Below are 18,605 nucleotides of genomic sequence, written 5' to 3'. Positions count from 1 at the left end.
GCCAAAGCGGATTAATTTAGGAATATTAAATATGTGTCTAGCAATCCCAAATGTACTCATTGTGCATGTCATGCACACTGAAACTCACCAGATCGAATCTGTCTGCTCTGAGTGGCACGCTCTGTAGGAGCACAGTGTGGATCCAGATGTGAAGAAACCTTCAAATAATTATTCTCCTGGACTAGAGCCTCTGCTTTCTGACGGAGCTTGTGGACTTCATTCTGTGACTCTTCCAAAAGATCTCCTAATAAAAGGGGAAAGGGATGGGTGAGTGTAAGCAGCATGCAATCTCGCGAACCGTTGAAGCAATAAAGGGAAAGAACAGAAACTATGCGAGTGGTAGAGCAGGTATGTGAAAACTGAAAGCAAGAGAAAAAGACTGAGAAATTGAAATAAAAACTGACTGGGCAAGCAGTGTGCTAGATAAGAAAAAAGATCATTTTTATCAAACAGAATTACATAAGAAAATAAGGAAAACAGATAAACATAGGTACTGGGGTCTAACATGAGAAAATGTTGAGACTTTTATTCAAATCATGTCAATATAGTCATAAAATTGCTCCCACACAGCAGTTTGTCGTCTTCATAAATCAGATTCGGTTTGAGTTTAAATAAAGCATACAAAAGCAGTCATTTGCACTTTGCTTTGTTGATGCTCTCAGCCAATGAGCTAAGCCCTAGCTCAGGAGAGCTAATGGAGCTCCTAAGCAGTAGGTTTCAGTTCTCTTTTAGAGAGAGGGAGCAACAATTAGTGTCCAACGGACCCCAGGTAAGAAGTCAAACCATTCTAAAAAGATCTGACTATGTACAATAGGGGCGCCAGGGCACTCCAGCACACGGTAGTGGTTATGGTGCTTGGAGTGTTTCTTAAACAGCCTGGGACAAAGTTTGAAATGTTACATATACACATACAAAGTATATATATTTAAGCAAAGTGTACTAACTATAACTTTCATTTAAACTCCTTATATATTCTACTGTTAAATTATTAGATTGGGAATTATTTGATAATATTACCCAAGCTTCTAATATCTTCCATGCTTCCCATTAATGCTGCGTTGTCCTTTGGAAACACTTTAAAGGCTGGATGCTTTGGTGGATTAGTGCTGTTCCCACCTGGATCATAAATTCTGTAGGGTCCTTTTCCTTCCATGAGTCACATACATTTACAACTGAGCTCCAATCTTATTTACAAGAGAAAAGGGGGGGAAGGGAGGGGGGAGAAAATGAACGATTATAAAGCTGTGAAAACAAAATATCAGAGACCACCATGTCCTTAAAATCGTAAAATTAGCTGTATAAATATATTGCACGTAACCGATCATAAGACATTTTAGATTTGCCCTATCAAAAAAAAAAAAGAGAGAGAGAATATGAGGAATATAAGAAGAAAACCAAAATACTATACTTCTTCCCAATGAACTTCACACATCTCATTTTAAGAAATAAGTTGCGCAGCAGCACGTCAGATCTTTTTGTTAAAATCCATGAGAATAGGTTGATGGATGACTTGTCTATACCATCTTACCGAACATCTAACATTACCATAGTGTTCAGGTTAAAGGGGAACTGGCACTTCCCAGTATATTTTACATCCTCAGGCTTATTCACCATAAAATAAATTGTTGGAATTCAAAGTGAATTTCAAATTTAAGGCTAAAATGTTTTTTGTTTTTTTTTAAATTCTCAAAAGTCAGCTATGTTTCTAATTCAGCTATTTTGGCCTAAAATTTAAATTTCACTTTGCATTCTTACTTTCATAAACAACACTGTAAGTTGACTTATTACTATATTTAGTAAATATGTAATTGTGAGGCGGGACATAAAATTAGAAGTAGAAATCCACGCCTGTTTATCATACAATTGGGCGCCTCAATCTTGGCTCCATGTCAATCATTGTTATAAGCTCTGCCCTTTGAACCTGGCAGTCTGATTAGAGATTGCATACAGAGAACAGGAGAAATAGAACCATAATTCTATTTCTCCGAATTTGCAATGCTAACCTTAGTTTTACATTATTCCAACAGAATTATAATGTAATTTGCTCAATAAACAACAGGGGCATTTCATGAACAAAAAGGTTAGCACACGTTATAGGTGATTTTATTCAATGTTGTAAATTGTAAGTGTTATTACAGTTCCTCTTTAAGTGGCCTCCATCTAGATCTACTACTGGAAGCCAGAAGCAGCCTATTTAATGTTAGTTCCCCAGATTTTTATCCCTTTTGTTTATTTAGTTTTGTTCCGCTTTCCATGTGAAAATCTGAAGATATTGACAAAAAGATATTGATGAATTACGCATGTCTGTTATCATGAACACTATAACATCGTGTTTGAGGGTATAAATTGTTACACGGTCTAAAATAACTGATTCTGGATGATTTTAAATGAATTATAAGACACATTCAAATGAACAGTTGTCCAGTTTGTGCAGAAAAAATAAAAAATTAAATATGGTTGACTCGATGCACGATCAATAAAAGATTCTCAAGTTATAATTCACTATAAAACACACAACATTAGCTTTGAGAATGCACACAAATAGATATAAGGGTATGTATCGGATATCAAATGCATGCGTGCTAATTGCATGGGATTTGATATGACTTTTTTGTTCTCAGTTATAAATAAGGCAATATTTAAAGTGCCCTTACAGCGCAGATCTAGTATATAATCTTATATATACATACACTCATTAACAGTCAAAGACTGGCAATCCGGGATCTCACAGGACCTTGGAATTGCCAATCTTTCTTTGTTAATGAGTGTATGTATATATAAGATTATCTACTAATTCTGCACTATAAGGGCACTTTAAATATTTTTTATCTGGGTGGTTGTTTAGGCGCAGTATATCATTCCTGTTTTTTCACAATTTGCACACTTCGCAAGGTTTGGGAATCCTTGCTGATCTACTGCAGCCCATTCGTATTGATTATAGTGAGCGCCTACACCTGTGTCTTTATAAATAAGGCAATATCCCAAAATTCAGCAAGAAATTGAACAAAGAAAAGTATTTTTTTCCCCCTTTCTTTTTGTAATACCATAAAGAGAAACTGACTGGTACAGCCACCTTAAAACATATTTTACAGGTTTTGTGCCTTGATCAGGAGATTAAATGTATTGGGAGCATTACAGCAAACATACAGTTTAATCAGTTTAGATTATTCAGCTTACATATTTGGATTATTTTTGGATGTCTGGTGCCGATTCCCTATTTTTTTATTTTTATATAACAACAACATAATCTAAGATTGCTAGAAGAAAAAAAAAAGCACAAAACATTAACTCAAGAGATAATATAGATCTAAAACGGTCTGTTTATCAGAATTCTGATAAATAAACAATAATATAGATCTAAAACAGTAAATGTTTATCAGAATTCTGTAGAATTATGGAGGGGAAGAAACCTCACTACCCAACAACATATTCTGGAGAATTTACACATTTCGAGGTGTCACAAAAGCACTTTTTTGCGGCTAAGGCGCTAATTTAAAAAAATTAACAAAATATCAGGCATTTGTACCAAATCCTTTTACAGAACATCATTTACATTTATATCATATGAATACAATTTTACTAGTCTATAGTGGTCACATTTAGAACTGCAAACTAAAAAAGCCAAAACCCATGGTTAAAACATTTGTCAATTGCAACTTAAAAGTAGCAGCTGATAAAACTAATCTCATGTACACACACATACTTCCTCTTCACTTTGTTCATTAAACATGCAATTGGTTCCCTTTCTGCAAAATGACACATTGGTTTCAACATAAAAGTAGGAGTGCTGGACTATTTCTTCAAACTAATAAAGTCATCAGTCACCGTTATCATAAGACTAATATTAGATGCCAAACTGCATGTGTGTTTTGGTGAATGAACAATCTTGGAAACTATGGCACATTAGCTCCTACTGCTTATTTATAGGGATAATTTTACACAGCAAATTACCTTGATTAACTTGTTAAAAAATACTAAATGTATCTGCATACCTCCCAAAAGTTCAACAGGATAAAGAGGGACAATTGATTTATAGGGGTGTGAATGGCTGTATCAAGAGGCGCCGCTGTTCAGGGAAATTTTACATGACTTACTAATACTAATGTATCTTATTTACACAGACTGTTTTCTAAACACATTTAATGTAGTTTAATGAAACTACTTTAAATAGTGTTGCTTTGGATCTCTGTTATACTTTCAGACATATCAACAATGGCTCCTAGAAAATTGGTGAAATTAGGATAGAAAAGTGGGACAGAGGGATTTGGGCCCAAAATAGCGACACTTGGGATGTATGGTAACAGGCTCCAGAATAATACAGATATAATTTTATAAAATTCCCTATTTTAAAAATTGCAAAAGCTTGGATTTGCTATTATAATGGCATACAGTGGTTATGGCACTTCAAGCACCCCGTCAAAGTGACAGTTTAATTAAGTTGTTTTAGTGTTTTGATAATCCCCCTGTAGTCTCACTGGTCAATTCTCTGCTTTTTTGAAGTTAAAGGGACACTATAGTCACCCAGACCACTTCAGCTCAATGAAGTGGTCTGGGTGCCAGGTCCCTCAGGTTTTAACCCTTCACATGTAAACATAGCAGCTTCAGAGAAACTGCTATGTTTACATAGCAGGGTTAATCCAACCTCTAGTGGCTGTCTTCTTGATAGCTGCTAGAGGCGCTTCTGCGACACTGGATGTGAAATTTGCATCCAGCTTGCAGAACATCCATAGGAAAGCATTAAGAAATGCTTTCCTATGGACTGTTTGAATGTGCACGTGGCTTTTGCCGCGCATGCGCATTCCGCTCCACTCGGGAGTTGATGTCGGCGGGAGAGTAGAGGTCACCAGCACCAAGGGAGCCCGGCACTGGATTAAAGTAAGCTGCTGAAGGGGTTTTAACCCCTTCAGTGCCACGGGAGGAGGACCCTGAAGGTGAGGGCCCCCAAAGGATGAGATTGTTCGGAAAACGGGTTTGTTTTCCTGACACTATAGCGATCCTTTAAGCGGCTTTGTTTAACCCCTTAGTGACCGCGGACGTACAGGGTACGTCAGACAAAAAATGGTCGTTAGCGACAGCCGATGTATCCTGTACATCCGCGGGAAATATGAGTGCTGGAAGCGATCGTGATCGCTTCCAGACGCTCTAAGGGTATTGCAGCGATGCTTCGATGTCGAGGCATCCTGCAATACCTCCCCTGACGCGATCACTTCCAGGTTGCCTCACATGGCGCCCGGCAGTGAGGCAGAGCATCGGAAAGCCATCACGCAGGCTTACAATGCTCTGTCTGTCTGCTGAGTGCCTTGAGGAGTAAAATTAATAAAATGAAAAAAAAAACAGTTATGTTTTCTTGCATTTTTCACACACAAACGGCACTTTCACTGATGATATTGTTGTGATACGTTTTACTGTTTTGAAACACTAATATTTGTGTTCAGCGAAGTCTCCCGAGTAAAACAGTACCCCCCATGTATAGGTTTTATAGTGTTTTCGAAAGAAACAGGGTCAAATATAAGGCTTGATTTTCTTTTTTTTCCCATTGAGATTTGCCAGATTGGTTATGTTGCTTTTGAGAGCGTATGGTAGCCCAGGAATGAAAATTACCCCCATGATGGCATACCATATGCAAAAGAAGACAGCGCAATGTATTGAAAATGGGGTATGTTCCGTCTAGTAACCACTTGGTCACAAACACTGGCCAAATTTAGAGTTCATAATTGTTTTTTGCATTTTTAAAACAAACAAATATAAATGCTAACTTTGGCAAGTGTTTGTGACTAGGTGGCTACTAAAAGAGACTGGACATACCCTATATTGAATATCCTGGGTTGTCTAATTTAAAAAAATATGTACATGTGAGGTGTGATTCAGAGATATATGACAGATAACAGTGTTACAATGTCACTATTGATACATTTTAGAAATTTATACTTTGAAACAGCAATGTCCTACTTGTACTTAAAGCCCTATAACTTTCCAAAAAAAAAAAAAAAAGCTAACATGATGTTAACATTGGGTATTTCTAAACTCAGGACAAAATGTAGAAACTATTTAGCACAGGTGTTTTTTGGCGGTTGTAGATGTGTAAAAGATGTTGGGGATCAAAGTTAGAAAAAGTGTGTTTTTAAAAATTATTTTATCAGATTTTATAATTTTTTATTGTAAATTATATGATATGAGAAAATAGTGATATTTTCAGAAAGACCATTTAAAAGACCATTTAAAGCGAGAAAAACAGTATATAATATCTGTGTGTACAGTAAATGAGTAAGAGGAAAATTACAGGTAAAAACAAACAGTAGAAATGTAAAAACAGCCCTGGTCTCATACAGTAAGAAAACTGAAAAGCGGTCTAGTCACTAAGGGGTTAAGCAACTCTAGCCATGCCTCTCTTAACATGAAAAAAAAACAAAACAAAAAAAAACACCAGTTCACTTATTATACAATGTGTTTAATTTAGATGTTAACTCCATCTCTGTTAATTACATCAGTCTTCTGTATGTGATTCAATTTCAATTAACAGAGCTGGCGATAAATACTCCTAAAGTAAACACACTGAGGTGTTCGATTGTTTTAAAAATGAAAACCTTTTTTCAATGGAGGCGGTTTGAGTCTCAAGCAGGGGAGCTGTGTTTAGGGTTGCACAAACAAAGGTCATTAAATTGAGCAGGAAGACTGAAGGGGCACAATCTATACACCAAAACCACTTCATTAAGCTAAAGTTGTTTTTTGTTCAGAGTGTCCATTTAAAGGGACACTATAGTCACCAGAACAACTATAGCTTAATGTTCTGGTTAGTATAATCATTATATGCAGGCATTTTCATGCAAAAACTACCTTTTCAGAGAAAAGTCAGTGTTTACATTGCCCCCTAGGTACACCTCCTATGGCCACTCCTCAGATGGCCACTGGAGGTGCTTCCTGGCTCAGTGTTGCACAGTAGGCAGCAGTGCCATTTAGTGTCCCCACGCTCTGCATGGGGACGCTGAATTTTCATCACAGAGATGCATATCTATGGGGAGGTGCTGATTGGACAAAACGGTGTTTGGCCCCACCCTTTTGCTGATTTTAGCCAATCCAATGCTTTCCCCATGGGAAAGCATTGGATTGGCTTAAAATCAGCAATTCTGATGTTACCAAGGGGGCGGGGCCGTGCCAGCAGACCCGCGCGGCACTGGAAAAAAGGTTTGTTTTATTAACTTTTAAGGGGACTAAGGAGAGGGGGGGAGTGGGACAAGTCACCCAAATAGTGGGTTTTGCATTATAGGGTCAGGAATACATGTTTGTGTTCCTGACCCTATAGTGTTCCTTTAATTATTTCATATTATTTGTGTGTAGGGTCGCTATCCTCTCCTGAAATCCTCACCTACACACAGCTCTATATTGAACAAAATGCATACATATAAAAAACAGAAACAAACTTCTACAAGGCTATGCTGTTTTGTTTTATTCACCAGCTGTTATCTAATCACAAAGTTTACAATCTAGAAAAATTCCCTTTCGCTTTTGAATTGTGAAAACATGTGACTGAAAACTTAAGGCTTCTTGCATAGGATAAGCACAACAACATTGTATTCTACTTCTAACAGTATCTATTTAAAGGCACTCTGTAGGCACCCAGATAGCGTCATCTCAATGTAGTGGTTTAGGTGCTATGTCCCCTTGCAGAGGTTTAATTAGAAACCACCGGACCCCACTGTTTAGGGATCAACCGATTATCGGTTTTACCGATATTATCGGCCGATATTCGGTATTTTCGGCAATATTGGTATCGGCCAATATAGCTACCGATATTGCCGATAATACCTCCTAGGACCGCCAGGCTCATTACAAGCCTGGCGGTCCTGGGGGGGGGGGGGGGCGGCAGCAAGCGCTGACTTACCTTGCCAGCAGCTCCCCAGTGTAAATCTCGCGAGAACCGCGGCCCCAGAGCGTTGCCACGGGTTACCATGGCAACGCTCCGCGCGGCACTAAGGGCTGCAAGATTTACACTGGGGAGCTGCTGTCAAGGTAAGTCAGCGCTTGCTGCCGGCCCCTCCACAGTACTTAACAAACCACCAGGAAATACTATATCCCCCTCCCTGGTAAGAAGCAGGGAGGGAGGACCAAAAGAAAAAAACACACAATTTAAATATAATTTTTTTTTTAAATAATTAACATAAACCCCCCCCCCCCCCATTTTACACAAATTACATCACTACACAAACACACACACACACACACACACTGCATTACATACATACACACTGCATTACATGCGCGCACACACACACACACACTGCATTACATACACACACTACACAAACACACTGCATTACATACACACTACACAAACTGCATTATATACACACACACCACAAACACACACTACACAAACACACACTCTGCATTCACTATATATACACACTACACAAACACTCACTGCATTCACTATACACTCTGCATACACTATATATACACACTACACAAATACACACTGCATCCACTACACACACAGCTCCCCTGTCTAAATACACTTCATCCACTACATGTGGCAGGTATATTTTGTGCATTTACCGTTAGAAATAGTTTATTTTTTCAAAATGGTAAATGTACAGAATATCGGCAAGTTATCGGCTATCGGCCTGAAAATTCACAGATTATCGGTATCGGTATCGGCTCTAAAAAATCAATATCGGACGATCCCTAGTACTGTTTTACTCAGAAGACTTCGCTGAACACAAATATTAGTGTTTCAAAATAGTATAATGTATTACAACAATGATATCGCCAGTAAAAGTGACGTTTTTTGCATTTTTCACGCACAAACAGCACTTACATGGACGATATAATTGCTGTGATACTTTTTACTGTTTTGAAACACTAATATTTGTGTTCAGCGAAGTCTCCCAAGTACAACAGTACCCCTCATGTACAGGTTTTATGGTGTTTTCAAAAGTTACACCGTCAAATAAAAGGCTTGTGTTTCATTTTTTTCACATTAAAATTCGCCAGATTGCTTACGTTGCCTTTGTTACCCTATGGTAGCCCAAGAATGAAAATTACCCCTATGATGGCAAACCATTTGCAATAGTAGACAACCCAAGGTATTGCAAATGGGGTATGTCCAGTCTTGTTTAGTAGCAACGTAGTCACTGGCCAAAATTGGATTTTTTTTGCATTTTTCACACACAAACAAATACTAACGCTAACTTTGGCCAGTGTTTGTGACCAAATGGCTACTAAAAAAGACTGGACATACCCCATTTGCAATACCTTGGGTTGTCTTCTATTGCAAATGGTATGCCATTATGGGTGTAAATTGGATTCCTGGGCTGCTATACAGTCTCAAAGGCAACGTAACCAATTTGGCGAATTTCAATTTAAAATGTAACGTGCCATAGTTGACCCTGTAACTTCCCAAAAAAACATAAAACCTGTACATAGGGGGTACTGTTTTACACGTGAGACTTTGCTGAATGCAAATATGTGTATTTTATTGCAGTAAAAGCAAACAGTATTATGACTGACAAAATGTCATGTAGAACTTAAAAAATTAAAACAATTCTTATTTTCTCCCATTTTTTTCATATTAAATGTTTCATAGCTAAATATTTGATATTAAATGAAAGCCCTGTTTCCCCTGAATAAAATGATATATAATAAGGGGGGGTGCATTTAATATGAAAGAAGTGAATTACGGTTGGACATATAGCGCAAATGCCAGGTTTTGTTTACGTTTTGTTCTGTTCACAACGTGTACATTTAGCTCAGTCCTTAAGGGGTTAATAAAATGACATAATAATGTAAAAATATTACATAAATATATACATAATTGATGGCAAGATGAATGCAGAATGTTTTCAGAAAATATTGGCAGACAATTTGCATTCTTCTGCACGAAGGCTGCGGCTGGGACACTCTTGGACTATTTCAGCATAACAATGACCCTAAGCACAAGGCCAAGATGATCCTCCAGTGGTTATAGCAGAAAAAGGTGAGGGTTCTGGAGTGGCTCTCACAGTCTCCTGACCTTAATATCATCGAGCCACTCTGGGAAAATCTCAAACGTGAAGTTCATGCAAGACAACCAAAGACCTTGCACAACATGGAGGCATTTTGCCAAGATGAAAGGGCAGCTATACCACCTGCAAGAATTAGGGGCCTCATAGACAACGATTATAAAAGATTGCACACTTTCATTTAATGCTAAATGGAGCAATACAAAGTATTAAGAACTAAGGGTATGCAGACTTTTGAACAGGAGCCATTTCCTTTTTTTTTTGTTGCCAAGTTTTGTTTTATGAATATGCAATTCTGTTATAACCTACAGTTGAATATGAATCCCACAAGAAATAAAAGAAATGTGTTTTGCCTGCTCACTTGTGTTTTCTTTTAAAATGGTACATATATTACCAATTCTCCAAGTGTATGCAAACTTTTGAGCACAACTGTATATTGACTCCATAAAAAAAAGTATTTACATTTCGCATTTTATATAATGTAAGTTACCAGGAATGCCAGTCTTTATATGAGTCACAGAACTAACATAAGGGAAGTGCAGAGGCATTGGGAACTTCCACACGCTGATATAGCATTGAAAAAATGCTGTGAGTCACTTTGCAATGGAGACACAGTGATTTGTTACACAATGGTAAATAATTGGATATGGGATAAATATTTTGTTTTAGAATAACATCATTCCGCTGGAAGAATACCAGTATTATTGTCATCAACACGGTGAAAATATGAAAATACATGGTGAGCTGATATATGTAACAAAGGGGTGAGAAACAGAGAAAGCATTCTGTTCTGAAAACTGGTACAAAAATGGAAAAATTGAAAAGGTACAAATGGAATGTGCTGCTGGATCTTGTGGTTTTGAGTACGGTAATTGCTCAAAACTAGCTCATAAAGTAAACTGAAAGTCACGCTCAGTGCCACCCTCAGCGGAGCAGAGCTTTCTTAGCTCATTGGTGGAGAATGATCAACAGATGCTCACCACCAATGAGCTAGCATTGCACTTTAGATCCAAGTTCAGGAGAGCCAACAGAAGCTCCTAAGCAGGAGCTTCAGACTCTCTGGCTGAGGTAGTGGAGAAGAGAAGCCGAACCTGGCAGACCACAGTTAAGAAGTCAAACCATTCTTTTACAAATTATTTTTAGAGTTACTCCATCCCTTATGAATATTTGTTTTAAAATAATAAATTAAAGCCCTATTCTAATTCAGCTATGCTTTCGGTTTGTCTAATTCGGCCTAAAATTTTAAATTTACTTTGTAGTCTCACTTCTGTGACCACAATGAACATGCGGTAAAGGTTACTGCAGTACCCAAAAGTATACAAAAAATACAAACAATTCCTATTGTGCTTCAGCACCTCCCTCTGCAGCTCCAAGCAGGATATGACAACTCAAAGAATAAAAGGAAAAAATGGGGGCAGCGCTACCAATTGCAAATGTGCACACCAAGTGCTACAGAAAGATTTATTTGACGAACAACAAATACAAACACTTTGTGTTCTTGCCTTTCTCAATGCAAGGACAAGGGAAGAACCCAAAACATTTGTATTTGTTGTCCTTCAAATAAATCTCTAAGTAGCACTTGGTGTGCACATTTGCAATTAGTAGCATTGCCCCATTTTTCCTTTTATTCTGTGTATTCTCACTTCAGTGAATAACGCTGAGAATCACCATGGCTGAGCAATGTGCAGAGCTCAATTTGAGTGCTGCACATAGCTTATCTTTTAGTCTGGGCCATTACTGGAGGCACCGGCTGACAGAGGGGACCCTCAGGAATCAAGATACCTAGGGCTCCCTTTTTAAGCTGTTGGCAGGCTCTGAAACACTATGGTTGAGTAGTGATTTATCAGGTGCAGTGATTTAAAGGGCTATGCGCAATGTTTATTTTGTGGCCCCACCTGATAAAGTGAACCCTCAGTTATAACATGATGCCTGGGCTCACTGCTATCAGCAGGAATTTAACCTCATTGGTATTTGAATGCAGGAATGTATATGCCATCAACACCTGTTTAAGCCCACTAAAGCAAACAAGAAGAAAAGAAGAACAGATCCTGAGAGAAAGAGAAGAGGAATCGATTACAGAAAGGTAAGTTCGGCATGAGAGTGCCGCTTTACAAAAAAAAAAAAAAAAAATCACCTTTATTCCAGCACCAAATCGGGTTCACTGGCACTGGCTCTGCCAAGTAAAAAATTACCTCTGTTCCAGTGCAGAGATCCTTGGCAGGCCACGCCCCCCCTTTTCATCAAATTGACGAAACAGCAGGGCTCATAGCTGTCTGGTCATAGCTGTCTGGTGCGCATGCGCGACTTCGCGCTGCACCATTTGCGTTCTTCATAGAGAATTGAATGCCGCTCTATGAATGAACTGAGCGCTCTACAGCGCATGTGCGTGGTATGCGCATTGGCAAGCTGAGCTGACACAGTTAAAACACTGTTTTTGGCTGTAATGGCTCTAGCTGGATAAACTTACCTGGGTTCACACAGCGAGGCCAAGTATTCCCTGCTGCCTAATCTGCCTTCGGTGATGTCACTCCCCTTCGCTGCGTTGGGCTGAGAGTAGGTCATGGACGGCACAGAGGACACCAACATGCTATGTGTGCTGACAATACACACTTCTTACAAATGTAACATTAGCCAGCCAAGAACTCTAGTTAATAATAAATAATAATTTAGGGGAATGTGTGTGAGTGTCAGTGATTATGTCGGTGTGTGTGTGTGTGTGTGTGTGAGTGTGAGTGTGAGTGTGTGTGTGTTTAGGTGACCGGCCTAAGCACAGGACTTAGAAGCACCCCTAGTGGCCATCTGAGTTCCAGCCAGTAGAGGTGTTACTAGACAGCAATATAAACACTGTCTTTTCTCTGAAAAAGAGAAACATTAAAAGACACCAGAACCATTACATTAAAGGACCACTATAGTGCCAGGAAAAAATACTTGTTTTCCTGGCACTATAGTGCCCTGAGGGTGCCCCCACCCTCAGGGACCCCCTCCCGCCGGGCTCTGGGATGAGGAAAGGGTTAAAACGTACCTTTATTCCAGCGCCGGGCGGGGAGCTCTCCTCCTCCTCTCCACCTCCGATCCTCCCTTTCGGCTGAATGCGCATGCGCGGCAAGAGCTGCACGCGCATTCAGCCGGTCTCATAGGAAAGCATTTATAATGCTTTCCTATGGACGCTTGCGTGCTCTCACTGTGATTTTCACAGTGAGAATCCCGCAAGCGCCTCTAGCGGCTGTCAGTGAGACAGCCCCTAGAGGATTTGGAGGCTGGATTAACCCTATTATAAACATAGCAGTTTCTCTGAAACTGCTATGTTTATTAAAAAAAAAAAAAAAGGGTAAATCCTAGAGGGACCAGGCACCCAGACCACTTCATTAAGCTGAAGAGTCTGGGTGCCTATAGTGGTCCTTTAAGCTGTAGCAGCTCTGATGACTATAGTGTCCATTTAACATACAAGAGCTGTCCTGCTTCTGTTGCATAGTATATGCTGTAGCTCTTACATGGTGAGGTTCTAGAACACAATGATGTAATACAAAGTGCAGGCCACATGCAAAAATAAGTAGATTAAAATAAAAAAGAAACACAGCCTGCCTGTGGGAATCCAGCTTGACAGTTTGATAGGAATGTAATTTATGAGGGATCAGAAATCCCCGGATAGAAAAAAATATCCACAACATCCGCACTGTAACTTTCTCTGCTTCCAAAAATGCATGAAATCCCCTACCAACACAAAACTCCTCCCCACCAAAAACCCCCAAACACTTTGTACTTTCCCCTTCTACCCTGAAGTACCAGACATCCCTATTAACACACAATACAGTCTCACCATATATTGTTTTGTTTTATTAGATGCACCAGAAAGTCCCACAGAGAAACAAGAGAATGTTCTTGTTATCTCAACAGAAACATGATCTCCTATCAGAAAATTGTCCCAAAATTAAGACTAACCTTCAACAATTCACTGATTTACCAAACCACTTAAAATACCCTCACCAGGCTTATAGGGACACTATAGGCACCCAGAGGTCACAAATTTGTGGTGAATAAGCTCAATATGCAGAGATTCTGACAGACACAGTCATTAAACATGAAGTCCTTACTTAAAAAGATTTTACTTTAAAGTCCCAGTGCAAAATAGAAGCAGTAAATATGGTGGAATCTTGATTGGCAATTCCATAAATAATAGTGTTTAACATGAAAAGTTAAGTTTTACCAAATGGTCGGCACTGGATAAATCAGGCGAGGGATTCACCAAAGCTGGAACAGACTTGCAGGAGTTAACCAAGACTGGAACAGGCTTACAGGGTGCAAGTTGAAACACTGCACATCTGAATTTATTTTTAAAGTGACACTATAGTCACCAGAACAACTACAGCTTATTGAATTTGTTCTGGTGAGTAGAATCATTACCTTCAGGCTTTTTGCTGTAAACACTGTATTTTCAGAGAAAATGCAGTGTTTACATTACAGCCTAGTGATAACTTTACTGGCCACTCCTCAGATGGCTGTTAGAGATCATTCCTGGGTCATTGCTGCCTAAAATGCATCCAAACATTCAGTATCTCCTCCCTCTGCATGCAGACACTGAACTTTCCTCATAGAGATTCATTGATTCAATTAATCTCTATGATGAGATGCTGATGGCCAGGGCTGTGTTTGAATCATGCTGGCTCTGCCTCTGTGTCAGTCTCAGCCACTCCTATGGGGAAGCATTGTGATCCTATGGGGAAGCATTGTGATTGGATCAGGCTACCACTTCTGATGGTGTCAGCAGACTGCTTGTTTTTCTGAGGCAAACAGCATGCAGATCTACAGCTTCAGGCTTGAATACAGTAAGATTTTGCTATATTTATGGAGCCATGAGGGGCCCAGGGGGGCTAGATGGTGGTTTTAACACTATAGGGTCAGGAATACATGATTGTGTTCCTGATCCTATAGTGATCCTTTAATTATGTGCTGGGGGCAAGTTGCACACCCAACATACATGACTTAGGCAGCCCAGAACTCTGTTCCAGAGTACCTAACGTCAATTTTGTGCATAATTTACGCCTGTTATCAGCGAGCACTGCACTCTGCGACAAACATAAGAGCTACTCTGCCTGCAAGGGAGAAGCTCTTGTGTTTCCTCCCAAGCTGTTATTTCTGCATGGACACGCTGAACTTTCCCCATAGATTAATTTAATGCTGATTGGCCAGGGCAGTGTTTGGCCTGCACTCTTGACTGAGACCATGAGAATGGACAATCTCAGCCAATCCAATGCATTTCTAAAGCTATAGTGTCCCTCACCCTATGATTAAATCTCCACACCCCAGTGATGAAAGGGTTAAAAATCCTTTTTAACACTTACCTGATTCCAACAGTAAGGTATCTCCTCCTCCGACATCAGCGCAATGGAGAAATCTACTGTGCATGCACAGCGAACACCATCCACGCATTAGGCCTTCTCCATAGCACAGCATTGAATTAATTATTTTGTATGGGTATTTGAAAGCCGCTGGATGTCCTCATGCAAAGCGTGATTACGTCCATCGTAAATTCATGGAGTTAAACGCTCACCGTGGCCGGCACTGCCTCTATGACTGAGATCAATCTTGACGATCTCAGCCAATTCAATGCTTTCCCACAGGAAAGCACTGGGAGGCTATTGCGCACGCACAGCAAAATGTCACACTGCACACATCTGCATCTCCTCACAGAGATGCATTGAATCAATGCAGCTCTATGGGAAGCGTTCAGCATCTCCAACCAAACTGCCAGCCCAGAATAACTGTGGTACAGCTCCATGACTCAGCCATGGTGTTCTCTATAGATTGTATAGGCTGCAATGACTTTTAGAACTGCATACATCTGTGGCCCCATCTGACAGAGGGGAACCCCAGGTATCAATTGATATGGGAGTCTCTCTGGTGTGAGCAAGAATTTAAATGGATACTCCAGGAAACAAATCAACTTCAACTAAATGAAATTGTTATGGTGCCAGGAGGCACTCTTACCTCAAGGTGTTAAACTGTTCTCGAACGGTTTAACCCCAAAGTTGCTTCCAGCGGCAATGTCCACTCCCCCTAAGGCAGCATCAGATTCCGACTGAAAGGTGCATTTCTTTCCAAGCCAGTTTTCTGAATAGGTAGTCTTTGCACTTCGCGCTTCCGGAATCTGAACACCTAGAAGCTTGATGCCGCCTTGATGGGAGTGGAGAGTGCTGCTGGAGGTAACGTTGGGGTAAAACCGGTCGAGAACAGTTCAACCCCTTGAGGGAAGAGTGCCTCAGAGTTTGTCATTTAGATGAAGTTGTTTTGGTGCAAGTAACCTTGCTCACACAACATTGCGGTCAATAGGGATTTAAAACCCCATTTAAATGCCTGTTTGCAGCACTCGCTTTGAGAGACGAAAATAGAGAATCAGTTAGTCTGGTTTCACCAATTTTGGGTTGCAACACACAGGCAAAGATGCACAGTCAACCTCTATACATCACAGCTTGGTCAGCATGTTGTATATAGCTTTCACGAAACAAACACACACACACACACACAAAAAAAAAAAAAATTAAATACATCAATAGACATTTTATACTATCATCCAAAGTGCATCTGGCACCTGAGCAGGGACATGGATTGCTGCACACAATTCTGTACTGTCACACAGTGCAAAGTGAAACTTGGAAACAAGATCTGCCTGCAGTAACAATATACACTAGAAAAGCTACAATTTCTGGGGAAATTGTGTGAAGTGTTCTTGCCTCCACCAGTAGTCTACAACTGAAGTGGGCGGAGTGACTGTTATCATTTATATAGCACATTTAATTGCAACGTTGTTGCACACTTACATTAAAACATACATTTATAAAAACATTAGCAGGTGTACAAAAGGCTCTGTCTATGACATCACTTGCTGCTGCAGCCTGGCACAGGTCAGAGTATTTTGGCGGTAGCCATCTTCAAAACGGTCGTATTTTAAAAACTATAAATCCTATAGCGAAGAGCTTTATATTGTGAGAATCACAAGACCCAGACCTACATTCTATAGTATGTCTCTGCAATATTAACAATGAAGGCACAGTCGCAGTTTAGAAATTGCCCTTCAAATGTGAGCTTTGCAGAGTGGAGTTTCAATGAATGTCAATGGACGGCGTGAGTTGCAAACAAATGGTCATATTGTGAAAACTATCAGGACTATGGCTTAGCTGTGGACATTTTTAGTGGAAGCAGGGATAGCTGAACGTTTTGATATAAGATTTGTGTAGGTGGACCTAAAAATGAGGGAGTGGTGACAGTTTAGAAATCATGTCCTGATTTTTCAGCTTTGCCAGCTCCCACTCTAGCTTTGCCATTCATTCCTATGGGACAAATTTCACCACAAGAATGACGATATTCCGTGAACTATTCTGTGAAATGTTCCACAAAGTAATAGCACACCAATCGGGAACAAGCCGCACGTTTTGGTATATTTTTGTCTATGTAGTGTAAAAACTGTAGGAGGAGTTAGGGTGGTAAATTTGGCTATAATAATAATAATAATAACTAGAAAAGCTACAATTTCTGGGGAAATTGTGAAGTGTTCTTGCCTCCACCAGTAGTCTACAACTGGAGTGGGCGGAGTAACTGTTATTATTTATTTATATAGCACATTTAATATCAATGTTGTTGCCCAAAGTGCTTCACAGTTACATTAAAACATACAGTTATAAAAAAATGAGCAGGTGTAAAATGCTTTGTCTATGACATCACTTGCTGCTGCAGCCTGGCACAGGTCAGAGTATTTTTGCGGTTGCCATCTTCAAACGGTCATATTTCTAAAACTATAAATCCTACAGTGAAGAGCTTTATATTGTGAGAATCACAAGACCCAGACCTACATTCTATAGTATGTCTCTGCAATATTAACAATGAAGGCACAGTCGCAGTTTAGAAATTGCCCTTCAAATGTGAGCTTTGCAGAGTGGAGTTTCAATGAATGTCAATGGACGGCGTGAGTTGCAAACAAATGGTCATATTGTGAAAACTATCAGGACTATGGCTTAGCCGTGGACATTTCTAGTGGCAGCAGGGATAGCTGAACGTTTTGATATAAGATTTGTGTAGGTGGGCCTGAAAATGAGGGAGTGGTGGCAGTTTAGAAATCATGTCCTGATTTTTCAGCTTTTGACAGCTCCCACTCTAGCTTTGCCATTCATTCCTATGGGACAAATTTCGCCAGAAGAACGACGATATTCCGTGAACCATTTGGCGAAACGTTCCACAAAGTAATAGCAATCCGATCGGGAACAATCTGCACGTTTTGGTATATTTTTGTCTATGTAGTGTAAAAACTGTGGGAGGAGTTAGGGTGGCAAATTTGGCTATAATAAGAATAATAAGAATAATAATAATAATATATATGTGAGATAACATTAAGTGGTCTTGCTATGCAAGAACACTTAATAACTAGAAAAGCTACAATTTCTGGGGAAATTGTGTGAAGTGTTCTTGCCTCCACCAGTAGTCTACAACTGGAGTGAGCGGAGTAACTGTTATCATTTATATAGCACATTTAATTGCAATGTTGTTGCACAGTTACATTAAAACATACATTTATAAAAATATTAGCAGGTGTAGAAAAGGCTTTGTCTATGACATCAC

General features: G+C 39.6%; 1 protein-coding gene across 2 annotated transcripts in view; it reads right to left on the bottom strand.

Annotated features, from left to right (window-relative positions):
- TNIP1 (TNFAIP3 interacting protein 1) overlaps positions 1-18,605 on the bottom strand; it is a 76,290-nt gene that overhangs the window by 46,475 nt on the left and 11,210 nt on the right. For both annotated transcript variants that reach the window (XM_063447871.1, XM_063447872.1), the window contains exons 2-3: positions 1,018-1,184; positions 89-244 (exon numbers count right to left, since the gene is read on the bottom strand). In XM_063447871.1, coding sequence (XP_063303941.1) covers positions 89-244; positions 1,018-1,153 — 292 coding nt within the window. In that variant the 5' untranslated portion in view covers positions 1,154-1,184. The remainder of the gene's footprint in view (positions 1-88; positions 245-1,017; positions 1,185-18,605) is intronic.

Source organism: Pelobates fuscus, chromosome 3 (genome assembly GCF_036172605.1).
Source record: "Pelobates fuscus isolate aPelFus1 chromosome 3, aPelFus1.pri, whole genome shotgun sequence".
In the NCBI taxonomy this organism is placed as follows: Eukaryota; Metazoa; Chordata; class Amphibia; order Anura; family Pelobatidae; genus Pelobates; species Pelobates fuscus.
The sequence above is the reverse complement of the archived record's forward strand: the minus strand, read 5'-3'. Positions and strand labels throughout refer to the sequence as shown.